This window comes from Pseudonaja textilis, chromosome Z, assembly GCF_049901715.1.
Source record: "Pseudonaja textilis isolate UNSWEBS1 chromosome Z, rPseTex1.2, whole genome shotgun sequence".
Taxonomy (NCBI): Eukaryota; Metazoa; Chordata; class Lepidosauria; order Squamata; family Elapidae; genus Pseudonaja; species Pseudonaja textilis.
The window spans coordinates 113,371,441-113,388,583 of record NC_142008.1 but is presented as its reverse complement, the minus strand read 5'-3'; the positions used below and the strand labels follow the sequence as shown (position 1 = coordinate 113,388,583).

The window sequence follows — 17,143 nt, the reverse complement described above, 5'->3', positions numbered from 1 at the left end:
TGGAATGCTTGTCAATAAATAAATGTAACAAAAGGTATATTTAATGATTTATAAAACATATGTGAAGAGAAATACAGGAAAAATTAATTATGGAGATTATGTGTGTTTTTAAGGAAGTATGATATTTAATTGAAAAGAAGTGTTAAAGATGTTAAGATTTTAATGATTATTAATGATAGAACTGAACTGGAATGGAATGAGTGTTTATGATTATATATATTTACAATCTTTCTTTTTTTTTTAAAGAATATAGTGTGTATTATAAGAATGTACCAAGCAGAATTCGATTGGAAGTTATGTATTATGTATTATATGGAAGGTCATAAACTTAAGGTATGTATTGAAGTTTAAATACCACTGGTTTAAAGCAATAAAACCAAACAGTAATCAAGTCATAATTTCAATACTGCAACACCAATATAAGCTAGTTTTTTCTTTAAAAATTTTTTTTAATAGCTCTTTTAAAATAATGACAAATATTGAAAAAACAAAACAACATTGGAAAATATAAAAATACATACTTTGCCAAAAGGAAAAAAAACCCGCATAGAAAGTTCTTTTAAAAAGTGAAAAAAATATAAAGGGAAAAAAAAGTGTATCGTTTTAGCAATAACTAGTTAAAATTCTATTAGATAAAATAGTTATTTATTGCAATTTTTATTCAAGTACACACAGACACATACATAATTTATGTATCATTTTAAGTTGTATTTTGTTTAAATGAGCCCTGTATTTCATTATAGTTGTTCATACAAATTCTACATCTATAGGCAATTCACTTACAGATGTCAAGTGCTGTCAGGCCCTCAATCCATTGAAGGAAAAGCCACACATTTATCTTACCAATGTTATAATGTCAGTTATTTAGTTATAATAAAGACACAGAGAAGCCATTTTCATTGCCCAGTTGTCAAATTCTAAGGTACATAGTTCAAAAGAATACTATTGACTGAAAATTCTAGTTTTTTCTCATATGATTATATTTATGTAATTTAGTACTTTCTCCCAAAACTTGGTAAGTGCAAAACTGTAAGAAGGTGTGTTTTAAAAAACCATTACTTTATCTCCAACAAAATGTTGTTTTTGAATATCTTTTTCTATACATACATAACAAATTCTAAGTAATATTTTTTGTTCTATAAGTCATAATTTGAGTCCAGTGGCATTCTTGCTACAGAAGTTCAAATAGTCTCTAATTGTCTAGGCAACAGAAGAATTTCAAAATTATTTATTCCATTAATTTCTTATGATCTTCATATCATATTGAATAATTGATAAGAAGTATCTTTTAAAACGAGTAACAGTTTTTTTTAAATGTAAAGGATTTAACAAGTTGTTCTAATATATCAAGTGTCTCAAAGCTAAACATACTGGTGATCCAATGTTGTTAACAAACAATGTAACTGTAAATATAACCATGAAGTAAATAATTTTTGCCTTTTAACACAGACCGTTAAGTTTCATCATCCTCTATCAGTTGGTACAAATTCAATAGCTCTCTTTCCATTCAATTTTTCCATATTACACCATTGTTGTAATCTCTCTTGAAAAGGGTGTCCAATTCATATTCTAGAATGGAATAGATAAACATAGTTGGAAGGGACCTTGGAGGTCTTCTAGTCCAACCCCCTGCCTCGGCAAGAAACCCTTCACCACTTCAGACAAATGGTTGTCCAATCTCTTCTTAAAAACTTCCACTGTTGGAGCATTTACAACTTCTGGAGGCAAGTTGTTCCACTGATTAATTCTTCTAAATGTCAGGAAATTCCTCCTTAGTTCTCGGTTGCTTCTCTCCTTGATTAGTTTCCACCCATTGCTTCTTGTCCTGCCCTCAGGTGCTTTGGAGAATAGCTTGACTCCCTCTACTTTGTGGGAGCCCCTCAAATATTGGAAGACTGCTAGCACGTCTCCCGTAGTCCTTCTTTTCATTAGACTAGACATACCCAATTCCTGCAACCATTCTTTTTATGTTTTAGCCTCCAGTCCCCTAATCATCTTTGTTGCTCTTCTCTGCACTCTCTCTAGAGTCCCAACATCTTTTTTACATTGTGGCGACCAAAACTGAAAGCAATATTTCAAATGTGGCCTTACCACATGATTCTAATTTACAGGTGATTTTGAAAGGACCTCAGAACACACATCAGGTCTGTGTGTCTGGAGACAAAGTATCATCACTGAGAAGACTGTTTTTTGCCACCACTTCTCTAATCTGAGAGTGTGATGACTTGGTGAAAGGACTGGAACAGCCCACAAGTTTCATGCAGTAGAAAAAGATCCTTCAGGATTGGTTTAGAAGCACCCAAGCAGAGGATGGGTTTAGAAGCATGTTTGTCTTAATTTTTTTTTTTACATTCACATACAATATCCAAACATCCTTTGATAAGTTGTTCCAAGTGGACAGAGTTAGTTTGATTGTGTCCACCATCCCTAAAAGATTTAAAATGGCGAAGAGTGGTCAGGGGAAGTCTTTTTTAAACATTTCGTCTAGATTAGCCTTAAAGGAAGAGCAGATTCCAATATGGCTTCCATCTGTAAAGTCTAGGTTACAATATATAGACTTTGCTTCTGAATTGTTCTCTCAGGTTATCTCTCGCAAAGGTTCTGGTTTAAATGCCTATGGAGATTCTCAATCATCCAGGTCATGGTTGTCCCAAAGGTGCTTTTTTCAAGAGGCAACCTGAACTGAAGAAGCTCCTTTGACAAGAAACAAAACGTCTTCAAAGAAAAACCAGAAACTCCAGTTGCCTCTTGGAAAAATAGCACCTTTGGGTTCTGGTTTAAACACTCAGGTTTGCAGCCACATCAGCCACAGGATTCATGCAGCCACATAGTTCCTCTCTCTTCTACAATCTCCTGTCTCATCCAAACCTTTATTTGTAGAGGCTGAGGGAAGGACTGTGGTAGAAGCACATGTAAGCGTCACAGAGCAAGCGGCGGGCATAAGAGGGCAAAGATTTGGGATCCAAGCCTTGCAGAGTTTCTATGGGCATTTCCAAGTAATCTGCTACTTCTGAACAAGGTGTGACCTGAGGGATGTTAAAGCCATTCAATCCACCTTGGGAAAGAAAAAAAATATAGGCATAAGGATTGAGGGTATGCATGGAAAGAAACAGAAGAGGAAAACAAATCAACTTACTATTGGAATTCCAACCTTTGATCAGTGGGATTTCGGCCCTTTCAATAAACAGCATATCTGAAAATGTCTACCTTTATTGATTTTTCTGAGATTTGGAGTGACTTTAGGAAAAAAAAATTTTTCAGGCCAAGCAAAAGTTCCCATCAAGTATCCAATAAATTTGCTTATTAAGATCATTATAAGATATTTATCCAAGCAACAAACATATTGTTTAGATTTCAGGCTATCATGGCTGCTGTTCATTTGAATTGTATGTTTTATGTTCTCAAAAGTAAGAGAAAAATAAAGACTCCTTTGAGCTAAGCTCAATGCCTGGTATAGCACTGAGCAATAGCACTTACACATATACTGCTTCACAGTTCTTTATAGCCCTCTCTAAGCTGTCTACAGAGTCAGCATATTGCCCCCAACAATCTGGGTCCTCATTTTACTGACCTCAGGAGGATGGAAGGGTGAGTGAATGGTGAAAGGCATGGTGAGAATGGAGTGAAAGGTGAGATTTGAACTGCTGGCAGCTGGAAGTCAAAAGAAGTAGCCTGCAGTATTGCATTCTAATCACTGCACCATCACAACTCTCAATGGAGGTAGCTTGCCATTGCCACCTTCTGATTAATTAATTAATTGATTATTAATTGATTATTGTTTTAGGCTAGCCCAGTGTTTCTCAACCTTGGCAGTTTGAAGTCAACCCCTCTTTAAATGGTCAATGATGAAAAACATTGATTCAACCAAACGCCATGGGGTTTTCTAGAGGTTCATATTCAAGTATGAACCAGGTCTGATCTGATTTAGCTTTTCAAGATTAGTCAGAGTTAATTAGAGACTGCCCCCTGTTATAGCACTTATCACTTAGACTTATGTACCACTTCACAATGCTTTACAGCCCTGTCTAATCAGTTTACAGACTCAGTCTATTATCCCGAGCAATCTGGATCCTCATTTTACTGACTTCGGAAGGATGGAAGTCTGAGTCAACCTTGATCCTGGTGAGATTCAAACTGCCCAACTGCAGGCAGTTACTGCAGTTATGGCTCACTTTAAGTTACTGTATATACATTTTAACTCTGCCCAGGTTATTGGAGCTTCCATTTACTTTTTAAATCCCATTTGTGTGCAAATAATCCTGCCTATAAACAATAATAGTAGAGGGGATGAGAATGATTCAACCAAACTGCAAACTGAACAGTTGATTAATTTGTGGAATTGGATACAGGTTAAGTCCTCTATTTACAACCGCTCTTTTAGTGACCATTTGAAGTTACAACAACATTGAACAAAGTGACTTTGGCCATTTTTCACATTTACGACCACTGCAGCATCCCCATGGTCACATGATTTACATTCAGATGCTTGACAGGATGACTCACATTTATGACAGTTGCAGCGTCCTGAGAGGGTCACGTGATCCCCTTTTGCGACCTTCTGACAAGCAAAGTCAATGGGGGAGCTTAACCACCGTGTTACTAATTTAAGAACTGCAGTGATTCACTTAACAAATGTGGCGAGAAAAGTTGTAAAATGGTCAGAAGTCATTTCTCACTTAGCGATATAAATTTTGGACTCCATTGGGGTCATAAGTTGAGGACTCCCTGCAGGGATAGATGTCAAAAATTTTAGCAATGGGTTGTTTGCCCAGTTACTGGGTGGGCATGGCCATGGCGGGCATGGCCTAGTTGGCCTCCTGCACCATGGTGGGGTGGGGTTTTTGCCCTCCCCTGGCTCTGGAGGCTTTCCTCGAGTCTCCGGGAGGGTGAAAAGAGCCTCCCCGGGCTCTGGAGGCTCTTTGGAAGCTGGAAATGGACCCATTTCTGGCCTTCCTGAACTTCTGGAGGCCAGTTTTTCACCCTCCTTGAGCCTCCGCCCATGCCCTGCATTTATCTGCATCCAAAACAGGCTGCGTGGGGACTCGTAGGAGGGGAGGGCCAGGGGTGGGATTTGTGGTTTCTCCAAACTGCACAGAATCTTAGCTAGGGGCTCTCTCGAATCCTGGCAAACCCCGAGCAGCCTACCTCTGACTTCCTGTACTTTCCAATTGTCAATTTGGACAGCATTTAATACTTCAACCTATTTGCAAAGAAGGCTTTTTTGTTTTCTGAATTCCTTCAAAAAATCCAAATCAAACTAATTCTGAGGATTCAGTTTAAACGTTCAGACAGAGGGAGATTTCCAAGCCAATTCACTACTGGAATGTAAATGAGTCAACAAATCAGTCCAATTTTACAAGCTAAACATAGCATTGTTAAAACAAACCTTGGTTTTCTTTGGAAAACACGTTTTGAAAAAACTCACCCTCACGGTCTGCCATACTATCAAAGAAAAGCCACTGATGGACATCTGGGCCGTGGCGGGTAAAGCTCACATAATGACTTGTTTCAATGCAGAGAACTGCGAAGAGCTGCATTGTCTGGCGGGGAATGGTCTCTGGCAAAGAGCCAAAGTGAGAAAACTCCTCAGGAAGATGCAGTGGACGGGGTTGGTGGTACTGTCGGGCCCGGTGCTTGTGAACCTGTAGATTAGTGGCCAAAGAACACCAAAAGATCGTAAACAAATCTGCCTTGAGTCTTTCCAGTTGGGCAAACATACACACTTAGTTATTTGTTCCCGTGCTTCCCCCAAAATAAGGGTCTTATATTAATTTTTGCTCCAAAAGAGACATTATTTTCCAGTTAGGTCTTATTTTCAGGAAAATACGGTACTAAACATGTCTGTCTGGCTGACCATCTTAACTGGGGCTTATTTGGGTGGTATGGATATTATTCTGAGCATCATGAAAAATCATGCTAGGGCTTATTTTCCAGAAGGGGCTTATTTTCGGGAAAATATGGTAACAAGAATAAAACCAGAGTTAATCAAGCAACACAAACTCAGATGACTCTTTTGCAAGGTGCTTTCTTGATTATTGAGTTATCCATTACCTTTTTTCCCTTTTATTAAAAAAAAGCTCCACTATAAACAGGACTAGAAGCATGTATTTCCTGTCTCAGAATTCATGAAGCCTTTAGGCATGAAATCCTAACCCTTTGCTCAGTGTAGGAATCCACATTCTGGAAAGTCTAAAATTCCCAGATAGATGGTTGTCTAGCTTCCATTTGATCACATCCAATGAAGGAGAGCAACCTGAGTAATTGTCCAACTTCTCTTCTAAAGCAGAATTCCCCAACATTTCTAGGTTGTCGGCGTGAGAGCAGAAGGGGCAGATGGCTTTACACGCATGTGCACATGTGAAGTGCACGAATGAGGTCACGAGTGCATACACAATGCAAACAGGGCCACGAGCACAAAGCCCACCGCAATGCTAGTGCAAGCACAATACTCAGCTTGATGCTCACCACAACGCTAGTGTGACCTGCACAATGCTTGTTGTCACACTAGTGTGGAGTGTGGGTGACCACATAGACACATGTGCACTGGCCAGCCACTCACATAGTCTGGTTGCTAGTAGGATACGGCCCAGTAGTGGGCTGCAGCTGACAGGTTGGGGACCCCTGGTCTAAAGCATTTTTAATAAGCATCTTCTAATAAGTAATTACTACCTGTTTTCTCCTTTAATCCATATCCTGCTTTCTGGAAGAGGAGAGGGCAGATATTCTATTCAACGAGTTATCAGATATTAGAAGAAGAGAATTATATTCCTCTTCACTCACCTTTTTGAAGACTATACATACCTAGAATGAGCCACATAGAATAGCTCCACTGCATGATAGGCAGCAAATAAATTTAACAAAAAAATAAATACAAAAAAATAAGGCAAAGCAAGCACAGGAATCTTCTTTAACATGGCTTTGGTGTGTTGGACTGAAACCTTGGATTTCTAATTTTAGTACATGCAACTGACACCAAATTTTTTAAAAGGCAGTTTGACAATAGCAATAGCACTTAGACTTATATACCAATTCACAGTGCTTTTACAGCCCTCTCTAAGCAGTGTACAGAGTCAGCATATTGCCCCCAACAATTTAGGTCCTCATTTTACCCATCTTGGAAGGATGGAAGGCTGAGTCAACCTTGAGCCTGGTGAGATTTGAACTGCCAAATTGCAGGCAGCCGGCAGTGAGAAATAGCCTGCAGTATTGCATTCTTACCACTATGCCACCACGGTATCATGATACTCATGGTTTTACCCTCAGCAGAATTACATCTGTCAAATACATTCCAACTTTTCTGCATTAAGTGGGGTGGTGGTGGATCCTAACTAGAAACTCTGAGTCATCTTTTGGCTATATATTCTTTGTCAAACAAAACATAGCTTAAGGAAGAAACCTGGGAAGGAAAGCCAGCACAAAGATACCTGCTGACTGCAAATCTTGCAGAATTGTTTGATGTGTCGCATGCCAAAACTAGGATCCCGGTAGCAATCTGGACACTCCATCACAGCCAGTCCTTGGCATAAAGAACATTCTCTGGGAGCTGCAGGGGTAAAATCAGAAATGTTGGGCTAAGTTAGAAGTTAAAAGCAACAAGTTAGCTGTGGATTATGTGAAATAACCTTCAATACTCTGTAATTATTGCCAAGTAAAAACTGATGTAAATTTTATTTTCCCTACAAAGAGGAAGGCATTCACCACAAACTTTTTTTCCCTTTCTCCAGGCCTAAAAAACTGGAAAAAAATCAGTTGGTGACTTTGAAATCTACAAACAGACAAAAGGAACACAGTAAGAATAGCAATAGCACTTAGACTTATATGCCGCTTCACAATGCTTCACAGCCTTCTCTAAGCGGCTTACAGAGTCAGCATATTGCCCCCAACAATCTGGGTCCTCATTTTACCCACCTCGGAAGGATGGAAGACTGAGTCAACCTTGAGTGGAGTTCATTTATGGGCCTTCATTGTTCCAAGATGTAGTGAAGGCCACAGGTTTAGGTAAATATTAAAGAAGGCAAAGTAGCAAATTGTGAAGGATGAAAGCTCAGTGAAGGAGAAGCTCAAAAGTTTTCAAAGGGAGCATTCAACTTCTCTGTGATTCCTTACTTGTTTGGTCACCTTTCTGCTAGGATCTCAAGGCAGCATAAATAACATTTATTCTTTCTTTTCTCCCTACAACCACCTCACCAGATTGAACTAACAGAGCAAGGTTGACCAAAAGTAATCATGCTCTATTAGTTAATCCAAATAATTTTAATAGTGAAGGACATTTCAGGTTGGGACTTTCTGGCCCTTGTCCACCATTCTAATTACTACTATTTACTCATTGTGGTTGGTTTAATGTAATCATTAAACCAACCACAATGAGTAAATAGTAGAGGAAGGTTTGAGAGATTCCACAAAATATCTATGGCAGTTAGCATAGTAGACAAAACCATTAAGGAAAATAACCTTCACAAAGATGAAGCAACAATGTTTACCTAGGCAAAAGATGTGATCCAGAACTAGAAGATAATATATGGAAACGGGTCAGGCAAATACCTTCATATTTCACTGAACTATTACAAGGGGGAGGAGATAACACACAATCATATTTCCAAGATTCTATTATTATTATTATTATTATTATTATTATTATTATTATTATTATTATTATTATTATTAATTATTATTATCATCATCATCATAGCCAATCTCATTACAAAGTAGTTTTAGCTTTCCTGTGATTTCCTGGTCTTGTCTGTCTTGTGGGGAGGCTAAACTGTACCAGTTTTTGCCCTTAACCTGTTCTAGATCAGGGATGTCAAACTCAAAAACTGCGGCTCTGGCCCATGGGGAGGTTAGATCTAGGCCGTGGGCCACCCTGGAAACAGCAAAGGACCAGTCTGTGGTGCCTCTGCCAGCAAAAATGGAGCTTGCGAGCTCCATTTTTGCTGGCAGAAGGTTGCAGGAGACTGTTGCAGCTGGAAACGGAGCTCAGGAGCCCTTTTTTGCTGGCAGAACACTTGGCTGCCACAGGTTCCCCCAATATGAGTGACGTCGAGCTGCCTCCCCACCATGGCCCCACCCCCCCAAGGTCAAACACAACCCTGATGTGGCCCACAATGAAATTGACTTTGAGACCCCTGTTCTAGATTCTCAGATGATGTACATAGCACATACAGTTGAAGTCCTATGACAGAGATCTATGCTTCTTTCTCTCATCCCTTACTTTCTTCCAGAAGATCTGTGAGGTCAAGTTCCAGGCTGGGTTGGATGGTCCGAAAGGCTTTGAAGTTCTTCCCATTCCGAGGCATCTGAAGGATGAGGCATGAAGGGGCCTGTCAAAAAGAAAGGAAGCACCCAGATGAGATTGGAATGAAGATTAGATGAGAATAGAATAGAATAGAATTCTTTATAGGCCAAGTATGATTGGACACACAAGGAATTTGCCTTGGTACAAATACTCTCAGTGTACATAAAAGAAAAGATACATTCGTTAAGAGTCAAGAATCATAAGGTACAAAACTTAAGAATAGTCATAGGGTGCAATAATCAATCAAATCATACTAGGAAACAGTCAATATAAATCGTAAGGATACAAGCGACAAAGTTACAGTCAATCAGTGGGAGGACTACTGATAGGCCCCCATTTTGCATACAGAACTCCCCCAAAGGCAGATCTAAGGTTTTTCAAATCTGTTTCAAGAAACCATGGAAAAGTACAGGTAGTACAGGTAGTCCTTGACTTACAACAGTTTGTTTAGTGACCATTGAAAGTTACAATGGCATTGAAAAAAGTGACTTATGAGTGCTTTTTTAAGAGGCAACTGGATTTTCTGGTTTTTCTTTGAAGGCCATCCAAGAAGCTTCTTCAGCTCTTCAGAGCTTCTTCAAGAAGCTTCTTCAGAGCTGAATAAGCTTCTTGAATGAAAAGCATAATCATCTTTAAAGAAAAATCAAAATAATGTTCAAAGAAAAATCAGAAAGTCCACTTGCATCTTGGAAAAGCACTTTGGGGGCAACCATGGCCTGGATTACTGAGAATCTCAAACAGATGTTTGACTTTTAAGTGTTTTTCACTTAAAAACATCCACATGATCAAAGTTCAGATGCTTGGCAATTAACTCATATTTTTGATGGTTGCAGTGCTATGTATCCCCTTTTGTGACCTTCTGACAAGCAAAGTCAATGGGGAAACCAGATTCATTTAGCAACCGTGTCACTAACTTCAGTGATTCACTTAACAACTTTGGCATGAAAGGTCATAAAATGTGACAAAATTCACTTAACAAATGTCTTGCTTAGCAACAGAAAATTTTGTGCTCAATTGTGGTTGTAAGTCGAGGACTACCTGTATTGCATACAGTAACTGCCTTGGATAAGATTACTCAAGGCAGTCCAGCTTTAAAAATTAATTTGAGTTCGTTAATTTTTGTTCTCTCTGCAATTATAAATGTGCTGATAATTTTCTACCCTCAAGATATAGCCATAGGTTTTTAAAAACAATCATTTCTTTACATTATGTTTCATGGATGAAAGGAGAAAAAGAGCACAATCGCAATTAAAACATTCTGTATTTTTCGGACTATAAGACGCACTCCCCCCCAAAAAAAAAAAAAAGTGGGTGGAAATGTCTGTGCGTCTTATAGAGTGAATATGGGCCTGTTTTTGGCCTACCAACCCTCAGCGGGTCCCATTTTTGCTCTCCCCAGCATCCAGAAGCACTCTGCAGGCCAAAAATGGGCTCATTTTTGGCCTCCCAAAGCTTCCCTGTGTCCCTTTTTCAGCCTCCCCACAGATGTATCCGGAGGCCAAAAACGGGCCCATTTTTGGTCTGCAGAGTGCTTCTGGGCGCTGGGGATGGCAAAAACGGGACCTGTGGAGGGCTTGGGAGGCCAAAAATCGGCCTGTTTTTTGGCCTGCAGAGTGCTTCTGCGTCTTCTGCCGGGAAGAGCAAAATTGGGACTCACAGAGGCAAACAATTTTTTTTTCTTGTTTTCCTCCTCTAAACCCAGGTCTGTCTTATGGTCCACTGCATCTTATAGTCTGAAAAATATAGTAATTTAAAGAATTGGGAGTGACCAAATGAGAAATTACAATTGATTCGATTTTATTTACAGCTATAGTTAACTAAAATAGGGCTATACCACTTATATGTATATAGCACAATATAATTTGTAATCCCCTTTATTTGTTCCAAAAAGGGCCATTACATAGCATTTATTTATAATATTTAGAATGACAATAGCAATAGCACTTAGATTTATATACTGCTTCACAGTGCTTTATATCCCTCTCTAAGTAGTTTACAGAGTGTGATGCCTCTGTCGGAGTCTGAATCCGAGGAAGAAAACAGTTGACAGGGAGTGGGAGTGTGGCTCTGTTGGCTGTGGAGAAAACTGGGGAAGGGCAAAGTCTGGCTGGGCAGAACAGGGGAAGGGCAAAGTCTGGCTGGGCAGAGATAGAACAAGGGAGAGGGAGTTCAGAGGAATACCCAGGCCCACCTATCCTTTCATCCTATGGCACGCAGGGAGGAATGAAGAAGAGAGCAACGTGGGTTGCATGGCTTATGAGGGAGGAAAGGGCCCTGATTCTCTTCATTAGCCACATCTGGGAAGAGAGTTTAAAAGAATAGCATGCTGAGTGCGGCATCTGCTGGGAACAAACGTGAGTTTATCTTGTATTGACTTTGGTTATCTGCGTTCCTGGCACCCTCCCAACCATGTTGAATTACTACCATTCCTTCAGGTCTGGAATTCCTTCTCTTGCCATGGCAGATGAATTACCTCATCTTGCCTTGATTGGACTTATACTTAAAGTTTTTGTTGACCACATTTTGGACTTGATTCTCTGCAGTGAAAGGCTGTTCCTGAGAGAATTTTTCTCCAGCCCAGAGGTAACCAGAACATTGGGGGCAAAATTGGAATTAATAATTAATTAATTAATGATTACTTGACTGTGTTGCCTTTGTGCCATGCCCCAGGTCATCACACAGAGTCAGCCTATTGTCACCAACAATCTGGGTCCTCATTTTACCCAGCTTGGAAGGTTGGAAGGCTAAGTCCACCTTGAGCTGGTGAGACTCAAACTCCTGGCAGTGAGCAGTGAGTTAGCCTGCAGTACTTCATTCTAACCACTGCGCCATCACAGTGGGAATGAACTAAAACATTTGGTGACTACATGGAGACTTGGGGAAACCTTACCCTGGCAGCTTGGCCCAAAACAGGAACATGTAATACAGGTAGTCCTCAACATACGACCATAATCCAGCTCAAATTTCTATTGCTATGTCAAACAAGTGGTTAAGTGAATTTTGTCCCATTAACAACCTTTCTTGCCACAGTTGTTAAGTGAATTACTGCAACTGTTAAGTTAGGAACATGGTTGTTAAATGAATCCAGCTTCCCCATTGACTTTGCGTGTCGGAAGGGCACAAAACATGATCACATGACCTCAGAACACTGCAACCATCATAAGTACCAGTAAGTTGCCAAGCATCCAAATGTGATCATGGGGATGCTGCAATGGTCATAAGTGTGAAAAACTGTCATAAGTTACTTTTTACAGTGATATTGTAACTTTGAACAGTCACTAAATGGACTGTTGTAACTTGAGAGCTACCTGTAGTCAAGATGATGGCTACAATAATGGAACTAAATCACTCTGATCGTGCAACCACCATCTTCTCAATGTGCCTGACCTTAGATCAGGGGTCTTCAAACTTGACAGCTTTAAGACTTGTGGACCTCAACTCCCCAAATCCCTCCTCCAGTCATGTTACCTGAGGAATTCTGGGAGTTGAAGTCCACAAGTCTTAAAGCTGTCAAGTTTGAAGACCCTTGCCTTAAACCAACCTTCTGTACCCTGCAGTCCTTCAAATGTGGTACAAGTTGTCTTGCTGAAAACAATATTGAGGTGATGGGAAGGTCACATCTGTGTATCTTTTCGGTCCTGTATCTCACCTCTGTGAATTTGAGATCCCCAATCACCAGTGATCCCTCCAGAAGCTCTTGAACTGTTGGGACCACATGAGTTGGGTGGTCTTCAGTAAATATCTGGTAGAATATGCAGCCATGAGGGTCCTGGCCAGCTGAGCTGTGTTCAAAGGGGACAAAAAGAGAATTCGAGTAGGGGATACTATTTGGTCTGGAATAAACTGTGACAAAATTTGTAAATGTAGGGAAAATGTAAGCAACAGAGTCTACTATGGATTACTTTCTTGATCAAAGTTTCTATCCCTCAGGGTTGCAAAAACTATTCTAAGGAGTGCACAGATACTGCCTAGCAAAACAGAACAATCAAAATAAGGTAAAATAGAAATTTAGGGGTGTTTTGTGGACACAGTAACTTCATTGCTTTATAACTAAAAATTATTATATATTATTATCCTGTACCTATCTCAGGTAATCAAAGTCAGCCTTTCTCTCTCTCTGTCCCCCTCACACACACAAATATCCATGACTCCCTATTTTAATTTACCTCAGTGTATACCCCATTTTGAGTTTGAAACAGTTGTTAAACATGTAAAATGGGCTGCTTTGTGAGTTCCGAGTAATTGAAACCACCTCATTTTGAATGCAAAACAGACGTCTTTGCCTCCAAACTAAACGTTTTGAACTCCAAATGGAGAATCTTGAATCTGAGACAGTCTGAATTGTTCTGAACACCACAAACGTACAGCATGGGACTATCAAATAGAAAACAGCTTATCCTTCTTACCGGATCTGAAAGAGAGGCTCCATCTTTAGCACTCGGAAGAGCAGGGTGAGGAACTCTTCTGGGTCTGAGAGAAAAAAGCAAAAATGCTGAGGTAATTTTTCCTCCCCCGCTTGTATGCCCCATTCAGACAAACCTACTTTCCCTTGAGGAAAGAAAGGAAGAATAGAAATAACCTTCCTTCCCAATTATATCCCCATTTTTCCTCTGAAGCTCAACAGCAGTGGGAGCCATCTTAGATAACAAGAAGACCTCTTCCTATTTCCCCAACTGTCAGAAGATCTGCAAATGCTAATACATTGTTGGAAAGAGATGGATACTCCTGATGGCCAAGATAGTTCATTATCAATTGATGACAGAATACAATATTCCACAAAATGAAAAGATGTGTCAATATGTGTTCTGACCCAGCTTCCCAAACACGAAAAACCCTCTGAAGTGAACACAGAAGATTTTTATTAGGCATGCCAGGAACCCTGGCAAAAAGTTTCTCGTTCAATGCAAGCTAACAAGTCCGGCTGATCAGAAGATGAATAGTTGTCTGCCACATCTATTCATTGTCGCCCACTGCCTTTTATCCACAGAGCTAGGGTAGGGCCTTGCTAGCAGCAGTGACTCTTCCATCCTAAGGATCAGTCCACAGATTTCCACTGCTTTCCTCTCCTCTGTCTTCTGCACATCAAGCACTGGACCCAGCTGTTCCTCCTCTTCCTTATCAGTCACCTCCAGACCTGGGGGCTGTTGACTCTCTATCTGAGGGCTGATGGATGGCCCAGGCTCCGCCTCTCTCTCTCTCTCCCCCCGCCCCCAGCTCTATTCCCTCTTCCCCATCAATCTGATATTGCCTTGATGCTGACCTTGACTCCCATGCCTCCTCCTCAACTGATTTGGCTGCTGGAGGGGACGACGGCTGACACGCCACAAAAATATGGTTCTGTATGATCCAGAATTAATAATATGCTACAGGACTGGACTAGATTTATACTAACATTATACAGATCACTCAGCTCTCCACCCCTTCCCTTCTCTTCCCTTCCTTCCCCGTTCTTTCTCCATCTTTTACAATTGCCAAAATGGCTCCTTCAGCTTACTATTCAACCCATACCCCCTTCCTGCCATTCACAATCAGACGTGCACAGGCTCAAACCTTTTTCTTCACTGGTGAAGCCAGAGGAGTGTCCAGCTGTTTCCAAAACTTTCCGCAAGGCCATGATTTTGGTAGCACACACGTAGCCATTCCTATCAGGTAGGGGGAAAAAAAAACATACACACACACACAAAGTCAGATTTCAGATTAACAGAGTTGGAAGGGACCTTGTAGGTCATCTAGTCGAGAGACCCTACACCATTTTCCTCCAATCTCTTCTTGAAAACTCCAGTGATGAAGCTCCCACAACTTCCAAAAGCAAGCTGTTCCAATGGTTGATTGTTCTCACTGTCAGAAAATTTCGCCTTATTTCCAGGTTGAATCTCTCCTTGATAAGTTTCCATCCACTATTCCTTGTGTGGTCTTCAGGTGCCTTGGGAAATAGCTTGACCCCCTTCCTCTCTGCGGCAGCCCCTCAAATATTGGAACACTTCTATTATGTCTCGCCTGGTCCTTCTCTTCTCTACACTAGCCATGCTCAGTTTCTGTAACCATTCTTCAACCATTTGTTTTAGTCTGCAGTCCCCTAATCATCCTGGTTGCTCTTCTCTGCACTTTTTCTAAAGTCTCAACATCTTTTTTTATAGTGTGGTAACCAAAACTGGATGTAGTATTCTAGGTGTGGTCTTACTAAGGCGTTACAGAGTGGTATTAGTACCTCAAACAAAAGTACCTCAAACAAAGGGTTATAAAAAAGTTTGCTTTTTTCCAGAGATGGCAAGAGATTGATAGGCAAGAAGGAGTTGTCAGTCTTTCCATAAAATACATGACTGAGTGGTCCCTGATTTATAGTCATAACGGAGCCTGTCCATCATACGATTAAATAGTGGTAAGTCTTAAAACAGGGTACCTATGTGAGGGACCCAATTTTACGATCTCTTTTGCATGATCATTAAGTAGATGCCAGGGTCATTAAGTGAACCAATGGTTCACTATGGGTATTTTTTGTTAAAAAGTCAGAAATAAATGCTGGTTTTCAGCAAAAAAAAACCTGTTGTAAAATACAGTCATGCTGCAAATAGAGGTAAATGTGACAAGCATCTGACTGTCAGGGTTCTGACGGATGCCCTAATTAATTCATGAGTATCGAGCATCGAGGTGGTCATGTGATGGCAGGGAGGGAAACAGCTCTCAGAACTTTGGAACTGAGTTGTTCAGTACCTCCAGGGAGGTCTGTTGCAACTTCTAATGGTCGCTAAGCGAGGATTGTAAGTTGAGAACTACATGTACAAATTAGTGGTGGATCTCATGTTTGGCTAAACTACTATGGCCTGGTTTTGATTTGTCTAACCCCTGGGTTTGGAAACCATGCTGCAGATTGATTTGGAGATAAGACTAAGCCAGAGCAAACGAATCATATTATGAGATAATAAAGCACAATATTCCAGTCTGTGAAAAGAACCTATGTGTCTCATAACCCCAACTAAAGGATTCAGTTCCTCAAACAGGCCTTTATTTCTGAAAACTACTCCAGAGATGGCATTCAGCAGGTTTGACCCATTCTGGTGAACCGGCAGCAGAAATTTTGAGTAGTTCGGAGACCGGTAAATACCACCTCTGACTGGAGATTTTACAGCATCCTTCCCCTGCCACGCCCACCAAGCCACACCCACAGAACCGGTAGTAAAATAATTTGAATCCCACCACTGAGTACCACCCTTGTGAATGTTCCTGTGATTCACCAATTAAAAGCTTAGTGGATTGATGAGTCAAAACCTCCTCCTGGAAAATCATCTCCTTCCTTCTCCTTTCCCCACTTCTCCCAGACCAACCCTGAGAATTCTTAAAGGCATTCAGCCCACTATTAACTAGATTCAACCCTGCCACTTTAAGAAATATGAAATAAAGTGAAAAGGGAGCAGGGAGTGGTGATGTTTCTCCTATTATCCTAATGGGATTAACCATAGAATTCTTTATTGGCCATGCGTGATTGAACACACAAAGAATTTGTGCCGCTAAAGAAATGCCACTAAAGAAAGCAATTTATTTAATGGCAAAATAGCATAGTTGGAAGGGATCTTGGAGGTCTTCTAGTCCAACCCCCTGCTCAGGCACGAAACCTATACCATTTAAGACAAATGGTTGTCCAATCTCTTCTTTAAAACCTCCCATGTTGGAACTCACACAACTTCTAGAGGCAAGTCGTTCCCCTGATTAATTGTTCTAATTATAAGGAATTTTTTTCCTTAGTTCTAGGTTGCTTCTCTCCTTGATTAGTTTCCATTTGTTACTTCTCGTCCTGCCTTCAGGTGCTTTGGAGAATAGGTTGACCTCCCCTCTTCTTCTTTATGGCAGCCC

At 40.4% G+C, this 17,143-nt stretch overlaps 1 protein-coding gene across 2 annotated transcripts in view; it reads right to left on the bottom strand.

Annotated features, from left to right (window-relative positions):
* Positions 1 to 438: 438 nt before the first annotated feature.
* LOC113450838 (ubiquitin carboxyl-terminal hydrolase CYLD-like) overlaps positions 439 to 17,143 on the bottom strand; it is a 29,678-nt gene continuing 12,973 nt past the window's right edge. Inside the window, exons 9-16 of one of the 2 annotated variants that reach the window (XM_087916267.1) lie at positions 14,846 to 14,937; positions 13,702 to 13,765; positions 12,945 to 13,077; positions 9,212 to 9,320; positions 7,425 to 7,543; positions 5,426 to 5,642; positions 2,869 to 3,055; positions 439 to 1,569 (exon numbers count right to left, since the gene is read on the bottom strand). In XM_087916267.1, the coding sequence (XP_087772393.1) occupies positions 2,871 to 3,055; positions 5,426 to 5,642; positions 7,425 to 7,543; positions 9,212 to 9,320; positions 12,945 to 13,077; positions 13,702 to 13,765; positions 14,846 to 14,937 (919 nt within the window). In that variant the 3' untranslated portion in view covers positions 439 to 1,569; positions 2,869 to 2,870. Of the gene's footprint in view, positions 3,056 to 5,425; positions 5,643 to 7,424; positions 7,544 to 9,211; positions 9,321 to 12,944; positions 13,078 to 13,701; positions 13,766 to 14,845; positions 14,938 to 17,143 lie in introns of both variants that reach the window. The other variant, XM_026722152.2, reaches the window with a different exon arrangement.